This window comes from Notamacropus eugenii, chromosome 2 (assembly GCF_028372415.1).
Source record: "Notamacropus eugenii isolate mMacEug1 chromosome 2, mMacEug1.pri_v2, whole genome shotgun sequence".
Lineage (NCBI taxonomy): Eukaryota > Metazoa > Chordata > Mammalia > Diprotodontia > Macropodidae > Notamacropus > Notamacropus eugenii.
The window spans coordinates 421702882-421715393 of NC_092873.1; the positions used below are offsets into that span (position 1 = coordinate 421702882).

Below are 12512 nucleotides of genomic sequence, written 5' to 3' on the forward strand. Positions count from 1 at the left end.
TCCCAACAACACACAGAAAGGAGGTTCAAAAAGAAGGGGTGCCTGTCCATCCAACCTTCCTCCCCAGATGTAGTTTTGGCAGCAACAAGTAGGTGGAGGAATGATCCAGAAAAAAAAAATAAAACAGTAGTGAGCGAAATGGTGCAGAAACCTTTGGGAAGAAGAGAAGGCAAGGAGGGTCAGTATTGAGAGTGTGGCAGGTGGAAAGTCATTTCATAACACTTTTGGTTGATCATTCCCCCCATGGATATCTTCCTTCCCCATCAGCAGGACTAACATCTTGGCAGTGATGGTAACAGTGAAGTTGAAGGTGAGAGCACCTCCAGTGCTCTTTGTACAAAAGTCCATGGTGTACTCTCTAGCTAGCAGCAGCAAATCCCTGATCACTGAACATTTCTAGACCTCGAGTGTCAGCCCATTTATGAAAGAAGTTGAATGAGCTTGGACATCCTATACAGTTACTACAGTGGATATGATATTGGCAAAGGATTTTCCGGGTACAGTGGCCCAGACTGACTTCCTTATGTGCTGCTGTCCAGACTCTCAACTCTGTTCTCTCTCCCATACCATGGGGTGTTTAAAGCCTTTTTTTCTTTTTCAGAGATATATTTCAAGAAATCATCAATGAAAACTGTATAAGACAAAAAGTAAATTGTCTCAACTTTTTAAAGTAGCAAAAATATGTAAATGTTCCCTCAGGTAGACAGTGAAACTATCAGTAGGCCTATTTTACAGATAAGGAAGCAATCTCAGAGAGGTTAAGGGACTTGCTCAAGATGATATGGCTAATTGGTAGATGTAAAAACCAGAATCTGAACACAGATATTCTGCCTCTAGATCCAGTGGTCCTTCCTGTATACCAGCAGTTCTCAAAATTTTTGTTTTCTAAGTCCCTTTAAATTCTTAAAAGCTAGTAACACTCTGAAGAACTTTTTTTTGCATATATTTTTTATTAATTAATCAATTAAATTTTAGTTTTCAACATTTACTTCCACAAAATTTTGAGTTCCAAATTTTCTACCCATCTCACCCCTCCACCCACCTCAAGACAGCATGCATTCTGGTTATCCTTTTCCCCAATCTTCCCTTCCTGCTATCACACCTCACCCTTCTCTTATCTCCATCACCTCTATTTTCTTGTTGTGCAAGAGAGATTTCTATACCCCATTGCCTGTATGTCTTATTACCTGTTTGCATGTAATAACAAGTTTTTAACATTCCCTTTTATAACTTTGAGTTCCAACTTCTCTCTCTTCCTCCCTCCTCATCTACCACCATTGAGAAGGCAAACAATTCAATATAGGTTATACATGTGTAGTCATGCAAAACACTTCCATAACAGTCATGTTCTGAAAGACTAACTATATTTCCCTCCATTCTCTGCTTTTCCCCCATTTATTCTATTCTTTCCTTTGAACCTGTCCCTCCTCAAAAGTGTTTACTTCTAATTATCCCCTCCTCCTCTTTGCCCTCTCTTCTATCATTCCCCCATTCCCCCTTAACCCTTTCCCCCCTACTTCCTTGTAGTGTAAGATAGATTTTCATACCAAATTGCATATGTATGTTATTCCCTCTTTAAACCAAATCCAATGAGAGTAAAGTTCCCTCTTTCCCTCTCACCTCCCCCCTCTTTCTCTCAGTTGAAAAAGCATTTTCTTGCCTCTTTTATGTGAAAGATAATTTATCCCATTCTATTTCTCCCTTTCTCCTTCTCCCAATATATTCCTTTCTTACCCCTTAATTTTATTTTTTTTTAGATAGCATTCCTTCATATTCAATTTACCCTGTGCCATCTGTCTATATATATAAAATCCCTCCAACTTACTTGAGAAAGTCTCTAGTGTTACAAATATTATCTTTCCATGTAGGATTGTAAACAGTTCAACTTTAGTAAGTCCATTACCTGTTTACCTTTTCATGCTTCTGTTGATTCTTGTATTTGAAAGTCAAATTTTCTATTCAGCTCTGGTCTTTTCATCAGGAATTCTATTTCATTGAATGATCATTTTCTTTTGCTGGGTAGGTGATTCTTGGTTTTATTCCTAGCTCCTTTGACCTCTGGAATATCAGATTCCAAGAACTCCAGTCCCTTAATGTAGAAGCTGCTAGACCTTGTGTTATCCTGATTGTGTTTCAACAATTCTCAAATTGTTTCTGACTGCTTGCATTATTTTCTCTTTGACCTGGGAACTCTGGGATTTTGCTATAATATTCCTAGGAGTTTTCCTTTAGGGATCTCTTTTAGGAAGTGATCAGTAGATTCTTTCAATACCTATATTACCCTCTGGATCTAGAATATCAGGACAGTTTTCCTTGATAATTTCTTGAAAGATGTTGTATAGGCTCTTTTTTTTTATCATGACTTTTAGGTAATCTAATAATTTTTAAATTGTCTCTCTTGGATCAATTTTCCAGATCAGTTGTTTTTCCAGAGAGATATTTCACATCATCTACTACTTTTTCATTCCTTTGGTTTTGTTTTATAATTTCTTGCTTTCTCATAAAGTCATTAGCTTCCATCTACTCCATTCTAAAGTTTAAGGAATTATTTTCTTCAGTGAGCTTTTGTACCTCCTTTTCCATTTGGCCAAATCTGCTTTTTAAGGCATTCTTCTCCTCATTGGCTTTTCGGATCTCTTTTGCCATTTGGGCTAATTTATTTTTAAAATGTTATCTTCTTCAGCAATTTTAGCTGACTAATTTTTTATGATTTTCTTAAATCATTCTCATTTCTCTTCCATTTTTTCCTCTACTTCTCTCACTTGATTTTCAAAATGTTTTTTGAAGTTTTCCATGGTCTGTTGGACTCTGCTCTGCTCCCAATCTGCTGCAATAGACACTTCCTGTTGACCTTCCAGGTTGTCTTGGGCTGGAAATTTGCTTCATTCTGTCATGCTGTGGGTTCTGCAGCTCCAAAACTTGTCTAGAGTCATCCTCTACAGGAATTTGCTGGGTTTGAGGGAAGAGCTCTAGCAAGTCCCTGCTTTTTTCCACCATCTTAGCTCTGCCCCTTAGAATTTTTGTTTATATAGATTAAACCAATTGCTATTTTATGGATAATTAGATATTAAAACTGCTAAAATTAAAAAATATTTCTTTCTTTTAATGACAGTGATAAGCCCATTATATGTCAACATAATTGACATTTTATGAAAATTCACTGTATTTTCTAAAACCAAAAAAAGGGAGAAGAGTAACACACATATACATGTGTATATATGTATACACACATACATAATATATATGTATACACACATACATACACACACAACTAATACATAATAGCATATATACAATTAATGTCTGGCCAAGTAGAAGAGAGCCAGATTCCCATATCTGTTTTTGTATTCAATCTATTGTGATATGTTTTAGGTGAAGACACCTTCCCTCACATATGTAGGAAGGACAAGGAAGAATACTTTGACAGGCAAATATTTTCTTGTGTTATTATGAAAATAATGATAGAGTCAAAAGAGGAAGAGAGAAAGAGTTTCAGCAGGGAATCCCACAGGTCTGTATACCACACCTTGAGAACTGTTGCTCTAAACCATGCTTCTGCTATCCAAAAATCATGTGCTATTTAAAAATAGAAAAGTAAAATATACATTAAAGAAAAAACATACTTCCTTTCCTTTTCTACTGTGTGTGTGTGTGTGTGTGTGTGTGTGTGTGTGTGTGTGTGTAATGTAGTTGAGATGTAGAAGTGATGTGTGTGTGTGTGGTTGAGATATAGGAGTGATGGAGAGCAAGGGAAAATGTCTGTACCAACAGGGAAATAGGTCATAAATAGGGCAGATACTTGTTATTTCTTAAGGATAGTACTACCCTAGAAAAACTGACTTCGGTAGATTCTTTTTTAAAGTAGCCTAACAGATATTTTTGTGTACTTTAGAACATGTAAACTTTCTGATAAATTAATTTAAATTATCCAACAAGTATGGCATTAAGAATATTTGGTTATTAGTGTAGCTTAGAGTTTAATATCCCTAACATATTAGTTTTCTTGTAGAGGAAAAATATATGAGAACATCCTAAAATGAGGGTGGAGTATAGTTATATCAATGGGTTCCATTATCTTTAATGAAGAAACATGAACCGCCTCAGTCGTATGATGAGATTTATTCTCCCTTTCTCCATTCTAAAGACCTTTCCCTGCAATTGCTCTAAAGATTATCTCCCTAGAATACTGACAAGTTTAATGCATTAAACAATGAAGCAGGCATCTAGATTGCACACTGAGATTTCCTCTGTAGATTCATGATTAGAAGAGATAAATGAAGCAAGCTGATTTTAAAACACAAGTAAGATGTCTGCCTGTTACTATTACATATGGTGTTTTCCTAGGAAACGTTTTTTTCCAGTCACCCTGAAACGACAAGGGTTTCTTCCAACTGTTAAAACAATCTGGGTATTATTACATTAGTGAAATATTTTGAGGATTACAAAGAATTTGGTTACTTTGTAAATCAATGAATGTATTAAAATTCTGTTAACTATAAAATTAACATGAGGTTATATTCACTTTACCAGTGGCCTCTATAGAAAATATGGGGATTTTTAGGTATCAAACTTGAAACTATTAATAATTTCTCTCTTTTTCTCAAATAATTTATTTATTAAGTGAATATAATGGGATTCTGAACCATGCAACATTCTTCTGGATGAATTTCAACTCAAAAAAGTGTAGAGAAATCCTATTTTCTGGTCATCTACTGACTACTGTGCAGTTATATAACTATGACTTTTATACCTTAGATCTCCAAATTTGGACAACTGAAAAGTCTTCAGGGTCACTGCAGCTGTTTTGAATTTCTTTTATCAACTGAAGATGGTCAAATACTAGTGAGTGGCAATGGATCAGAGCACAAACTTCAATCAGGGAATGATAGCTTGGAACACCTAGGAAAATTCATTGGCAGGTGTAATCAGAGTAACCCAGTGTTGGCCATTCCCATTTTCTTTACCTAATACTATTTATTATGTGTAAGACATGTTTTCTGTTATATCTAAACACATTAAATATATTGCCATTCACTTGCTCACACTCCATAATAGTTCATTTTGTCATAATCTACCATCTTCTATAATATATAAGAAAATAATTACACTGTTATATTAATTTTTCAAAGATCTCTGATGAGTTCTAAATCCATCATGGGGGGAGTTAAGTTAGTTATGGGATATAGTATAGTATATTTATTAAATGCTTACTTTGTGCCAGGCACCATATGTGGGCACAAATATACATATGGATATAAACACATGCACATGTCTAAGATGTTTATATATATTGAATATACATGTATACATGTACATATCCATGTATGTGTATATATTTATTACCTACATGTTTATATGTTTGAGTGTCTATATCCCATTAATAGCTGTCTCATAGGGTTTTGCTGTTGTTCAGTTATTTCAGTCATGTCTGACTCTTCATGAACCTATTTGCTGTTTTCTTGGCAAAGATACTGGAGTGCTTTGCCATTTCCTTCTCCGGCTCATTTTATAGAAGAGGAAACTGAGACAAATAAGGTTAAGTGACTTGCCCAGAGTCATATGGCTGCTAAGTATCTGAGGCCAGACTTGACTTTCTTACTCCAGGCCCAGAGCTCTATCCATTGTACCATTTAGCTGGTTGTCCCTGTCTCATAGAATACTAAGCATGTAATTAGGAAGATCTGAATTTAAATCCTTCCTCTGATATTTTCTAGCTGTGTGACTATGGGCAAGTCACTTGATTTGCTGAGCCTTAAACAATTAACTAACACTTATCAAATAAGTTATAAACAATGAAATCTTGTATATCTATGATGTATTAATAACAGTTCAGGATTGGAATGAATTATTGGGAGTGTGAGATTTCCTGGTCTCCTACTTTATGAGTTGTTTAAAATATCAAGACCAGTTTAAATATAGCTTTCCTGAAGGTGACAGGGTAGAAAATGAGATAGGGGTGGAATAAATATCTTCTGTGATTTTAATTGGTCCATTTTCCTGCTCTAAAGTTGAACCATTCTTAAACCAATCTATACAGTTATCTTAAAACCTTGAAACAAAAGTCCTCTATAACTTTTCTTGACAATATATATTTTGCTGTCATTATAGTCAGGAAATTCTTACTGATAGGTAACTTAAATGTCTTTTGCTAAAATTCCCTTTGGTCTTACTCTTAGTGAAATTTGAGAGAAGCAATTCACCACCATCTGAACAATATTGGTTCACCTACTTAAAGACTATTAAATCCCAATCCCTCTATTACCAATAGACCTCTGTTCTGAAGATGTGCCTAAGGTTTACAGGGAATCCATAATTTATTGGAGAATAGGATAATTCACTTTTCTCTGTTGCTATTAGATTCTCTTAAGTGAGTATCTAAAAGTTATGTTAACCATCAAACTAAAGCATATTACTATATATTTGACTTTCCTATATACTCTATTTAACAAAGCAAACACATTCAACATGTATTAAGTGCCTACCATGTGTACTCAGTTCTGTTAGAGATGCAAAGGTCCCTTGAAATTTAATAATAAAATGAAGACTCAAAGTTGTTGAGTGACATATCCAAAGTCACTCAATTAGCCAGTGGAAGAGGTAGGACCCGAATCAGGTATTCAGAGCTTTGTCCACTATGTTATTGAGCAAAGTAGTGATAGTCAATATAATGTTATGAGATTAGTTTGCTAGTTTGTAGGATGAATTGTGGGAAAGACTTAAGCCAATCTAAGTAGCCATTTGTATTTCGGCTTTGTAGCAGTAGAAACACTAAGGAAGTTATGAATCTGATGTACATATTAAAGGATGAATCTATGAGAACCTTTGTGTCATTGAATATAAGAGGCAAAGATGGCCCCAAGGTGTCTTGACTAGGATACTGGTGGGAAATGGAGAAGTTAGGAATTAGAATTTGAGGGCAGAGAGGACTGCTTTGGGTAGCTTTGGGAGTAGATTTTAATGTTAATGAGGAGAGTGAATATAAATCCAGTGGGGATGGCATTTCACTTTAATGAAGAGGTCATTTGGGGGACCTGGAATGGTTAAAAGTTGTTTCAGGAAAATTAGATGTTCCTTACTATCTCCTAACAGAAGGCAAGGCAAGAAGATCCATTCAGCCACTGAGAATTTCACAGACTCAGGCTGTCAGCCTCCCAAGGCTGTTTACACAAACATACCCTCCCTATTGGGAATAAAGGCTTCTTAATTCCAGCAAAAAATAAACAAATACAAACCTTTGGGTTCTGGACATGTGATTAAAAAAGATTAATCACAATCGCCTGCCTTCGCTTTTTTTTCCAGTTCAGACTGAACTTTTGAAGCATATGAGCAAAATCGTCTCCCATAAAAGATAATTTCATTTGCCAAAATGAAACTACTTTCTGTTATTAATGCTGTAATGAAATGGCCTGAAATATGAATCCATGGTCTTAACAGAAAGGATGCCCATGTTCCCTTCACCAGGAGTTAGTTCTCTAAACAATTACACCCAAGGAAAGAGCTTTATGGTTTATTTTCATCATTGGCCAGCTGAGCTGTGTAGCTGTCAGACTTCCCGGCCCTCCCTCCAGTGACAACCACATTGACAACATGTTATACTCCACATTGATTTTACAGTTAAGGAGCTGATTGTGATATATAGGGATTTTAAGAATTCAGCTGAGAGGCTGACTTTTGCCTTTTATCATTCCATTAAAATTTTATAACCATCTCTTTCATGTCATTTCATCCATGAATTCTTACTTTAGAAAGTGATAGCTACTGCTGTGAGCATAACTTTTCTCATGTTCAGAGCTTTTTATTGTATTAGCAAACTACCCCAATTATAGTTATTACTCATGTTTTACATAATTGTGGTGACCCTTTCAACCATGCAGTGGCATGCTAGTTGATTTGTATATATAGAATTAGATGATTCGGCTTGTCATTTAAAAAAAGCACTAAATTGAAATAAGGTTGGCAAGCCAGTCTTTAACACTTTCCTATCCAGAGGGGCTAATTAGAACACACTCAGAGATTTTCCTCCTGAGCTGCATGAGTTTAAGGACTGCAACAAGAGGAGAATGAACACTCAGCTAGGCAGGGAAGATAATAAAATGTATGATGGTTTGGAAGGGGAGGAGGATTGCAAAATTGAAATTGACCATCTCTTCCTTTTCTAGATAAGAGATCATCTTTAAGGAAAGACTGTGCTCTGTGGGGGTTTGAAGTGCAAGTTCATCTCGTTATTGTGGATGCTTCATCTATAACACTAGCATAGTATTCAAAAGGAATAAAAGGCTTTACCTTTATCATAAGGAAGAACAAACTACCTGATTATTGATTCTTTTCCCTGAAGAAACTCACAGTTTGATAACTCATAGACAAGGAAAAATTAGGCAAAGCACTGATGTAACCCTTATTAGAAAATGCAGGCTTTTACTGTCCTTTCTTCCTTCCCTCCCTTTCCTTTTTCCTTCCTTCCTTCCCTTCTTTCTTCTCGCCACTGATTTTATCAATCTAAAATTGCAGGAATTTTGATTTTTGCCAAAAAATACAGCTGCCTTTCAGAAGTTGTACATGATAGTACAAGAAAAACATTCTGATCTAAATAACATGTTTAAAGGGGAGAAAAGGGGGCCCATTCACACTTTGATGCAATAATTGCTTTTGTATACATATAACAAAAGAAAAAAACAATGTCATGGAGACCTTAGGAATTCTCTCAAAGGAAATCAAGCAGAAGGTGAAAACTGAAGCTTAGACCTGTCCCTGGAACTAATTTTTCTCATATGTAAAATGGAGGGGGAGTGAATAGGGACTCTATAGCCTCCGAGGTCCCTTTCATCTCTAAGTCTATGATCCTATGACCTTCATCTATATTAGGGTCATTTTATTTCCTCAAATGGGCTATACCCCCAAACTGCCAAAAAATGTCTCGATTCCAGGGCTAGTGCCTTATAGAATTATTCCTCAGAAAAAGACAGTGGCTCTCGCTCCTCAATTATCAGTTCAGTGGCCAATGGACATATATGCTGTAGAACTCACTTCATAAAATTCTACTGGGGCTAAGATAGCCCCAGCAAATAATGCAGAGTCACAGGATTTAGGCATTCATGATTGCGTTTTAAGATCGAAACCCCAGATATTGGAAACTAAAGTCAAAAAAAAAAAAAGAAAGAAAATAAAAAGAATCAAAGCTGTTTTAAACAATTACTAAATCCAAGTATATCTTTTTTTTTTTTAAAGATTTTCAATAAAATCTAATGTTCACAGAAAAATCTCATAAATGTCAAAATTGCTGTGGGCAGAAAAGGGGGATATAGTATTTTCTTGATCTGTTGTAGCAATTTATAGATTTCAGGACGTGGTTTATAAGAATGCTAAATGTTCTGGAATTACAGCTGTTACTGATCAGTGATTGAGCCAGATTTGTGTTATTGCACCATGTTCTTGCTTGTACCTAGAGAGCCGTAAAGCCTCCGTATAATAAAAAGCACCTGCATTTTAAATGAAATTTCAATTGAAAAACTTAACAGCCCTTCAAATTGCAGAATTTAACGCAGCCCAGTAAAGCTTAAATAACACTTTGCCTCCGCAGGCTGAGGGGTTTGCATTCAAGGTGACTTGATTGTGTCGCATGGTGAAATTATTTACAATTAAGGAATATCTCTGGAGGGCTGCCGAGTATTTGCTGTTCCACAGTACCTATGCAGGCATATGGTGGGCCTTTTTCAGTATTCATGGAGCCTCCTGAACCTTTATGATAATTGAATCCGTTAGAGTGCTGAGTGGAGCAAGCATAAAACCTGTTAACCTAAAGGTCAGCTCTGTGCATTGTTTATTTATCAGTAGGTGAAAGAGCTAAATCGGCAGCTTCTGTCACAGTCACAGTAAAAAATCACCTATAATATTAACAGGGAGTAGATAAATTGCAAAACATGGATTAGAATGATAAACAGAATGAGGGAAAATATGGAATATATAATGAGAGATGCAGGAAGCCTTCACTGGGTTGTAAAATATGCAGGTTGGTTATGACAATGTTATTGGTTATAATTAGTCACTAGTGCTCTAGAAAAATGTCAATAAAAGCTAGAACTTCAGTTCTAAATGGCCTTCTTATGCATTTCCATTCCTGTGTAATGTCCAAAAGGATGGTTTCATGGCATTAGATAGTATTTTCTAAAATCATCTCTGATAGATTTTGGTCTCAAAACCAAATTAAATTTACTTTCTAGAGGAAAATATATTTTAAAGGTTACTAAATGTTTGTTATCCTGCTGGAGGAAAAGGAAAAAAGTCTTAAGTTTGTCTAGATCACTTACATTTCTTCTTTCTCATAGAACCGGGACCCATCGACCCTCCATTTCTTTTGGATGTGAAGTCAAGAACAATGACTCTCAAGTGGCAACATCCTTCAAGACCCAATGGTGTTATCACCCATTATAACATTTACAAAAATGGCCATTTTCATTCATTGCTCCCAGGAAAGACATCTAACAGCACCGTGCTTCACTTACGCCCAAACACTACCTACTATTTTCAGGTAGAAGGATGTACTTCAAAAGGATGCTCTCTTTCACCTGAGACCCAGGGTGTATGGACTCTTCCAGATGCACCAGAAGGTATTCCAAGCCCGGAACTATATTCTGATACACCGACATCTGTGGTTATATCTTGGAAACTCCCTCTTTACCCCAATGGTCTAGTGGAGAACTTTACGATTGAGAGAAGGTCCAAAGGAATGGAACAAGTGACCACACTTGTGACCCTCCCACTGAATCATTCCATGAAGTTTATCGATCAATCTGTAGCTCTTAGCCCATGGACAAAGTATGAGTACCGAATACTAATGAGCACAATTAGTGGAGGCACAAATAGCAGTGCTTGGGTAGAAGTTACCACAAGACCATCAAGGCCTGCTGGGGTACAACCGCCTGATGTGCTGGTGTTAGGACCAGATATGGCCAAGGTAGGATTATATTACTTTTTTTTCCTTTTGCAGACTTACCCTTGATTGACTCTGTGTGGAACAGAGCCATCTACTGGCAAAACTAGCCATCTCTCCTGCCTTAGGCATTAGCTGAAGAAGCTAACATTCTGGCCAGTGGCCCAAACCATTTTGAATTCGGCGTCAGTTTTTCATCTGTTCCTGTATCCCCTTAATTATATTGTGGAGATGCTTCCATTTTCCTCACACACCTGAAATACTTTGAATGTCACAATGGGATGCTTAGCTTAACCACCACGTCAGATTTAAATAGATCAAAAAAAAATGAGAAGAGTTGGGAAAATAGTAAGGACTGGATTAGTATGCTAACAGAAGGTCCAAGTTACCAATATTCTGATTAAAAAATGATCAAAGAGCAAAATGATTGGCAAATGAAGTAAAAATAGCGTATTACAGGTCTATCTAGGAAGTCTTCAATTATTCACAACATTCATCTGGGAATGAGCTCTAGAGGACAGGATAACTACCATTGTTTTGGCTTGCATACAAACTTCATTCAAGGGAAATTAGTGTAACCAAACAGGAGGGAGTTTTGTAGCTTAGAAGCCTCTTTTGTGTAAATACACACATGCTTCCATGGATTCAGTCTTGTACTAATGCCAAAAGCATTGGTACAGTAGCTTCAGTAGCTTGCTTACCAGAGCACAAAACAAAGGCCATTTGCATAAAAGCAAAGTTCATCTGTTAAAATTATTATTTGGGTCTCTATTGTGTTGATGCCTGCCCTTCTGTCCCATGCCTCCTCACTAGGGGAGCAATAAAAGATGGTCAAAAATATAGACTTAGAAGAAATGAATTTAAACTATAAAAACTACATTTTTTGATTAGCATCAATGTGAGATAGACTGAATCATGCTCTTTTAATATTAGAAACATGAAAAATCTATAACATTTTATCTTGTTTCCACATTTAACAAGAATTAATTTAAAGATTATGATGAAAATGTTTATTATATCAATTTGTCATAGTCAATTAATTTTACAAAATCCTCAGCATACCAAAAGATTTAATCTCCTGAAGATGTGTTGGCAATCTTTGGAATTGTTTTCCATTTAAAGGAAAACTAACTTGAAGCGGTTAATCATTCTGTAATTTTTTTATTTTATTTTTCCTAGTGGGATTAACAAAAACTTCAGTAGACATACCAATTGATATGATACTATGTAGCAAGTCTTCTCCCTTCAGAATGGCAAAGTTTCGGAATGGCATATCCTGGATTTCTTCTTTTTGAATTTGAACAACTAGGTATTACTTCTCAGGCAAAGTTTGGAAATGGACGAATCATTTTCATTTTTAGTTGAATGATAGCCATTCATGCAAAGGTCTGTCTGGCTCAGCATAGCTGCATGAGGATCAAATGGAGGCAAAGACAATTTGTCAGACTTATTGTCTTTTCCCATTTCCTTTGATTGCCCCTTCCTACTTTTTACCTCATCCAGTAACAAAATCACACTTACAGCCTGTCAACCTGAAATGGAAAAGGTTGTACTAGATGAGGGAGTCAGAGAGGGCAAAATGTGG

The 12512-nt window shown here is 36.1% G+C and overlaps 1 protein-coding gene across 1 annotated transcript in view; it reads left to right on the plus strand.

Annotated features, from left to right (window-relative positions):
- The window catches only part of USH2A (usherin), a 990439-nt gene that overhangs the window by 625303 nt on the left and 352624 nt on the right, over positions 1 to 12512 (plus strand). Inside the window, exon 40 of the mRNA XM_072647832.1 lies at positions 10323 to 10951. Within this exon, the coding sequence (XP_072503933.1) occupies positions 10323 to 10951 (629 nt within the window). The remainder of the gene's footprint in view (positions 1 to 10322; positions 10952 to 12512) is intronic.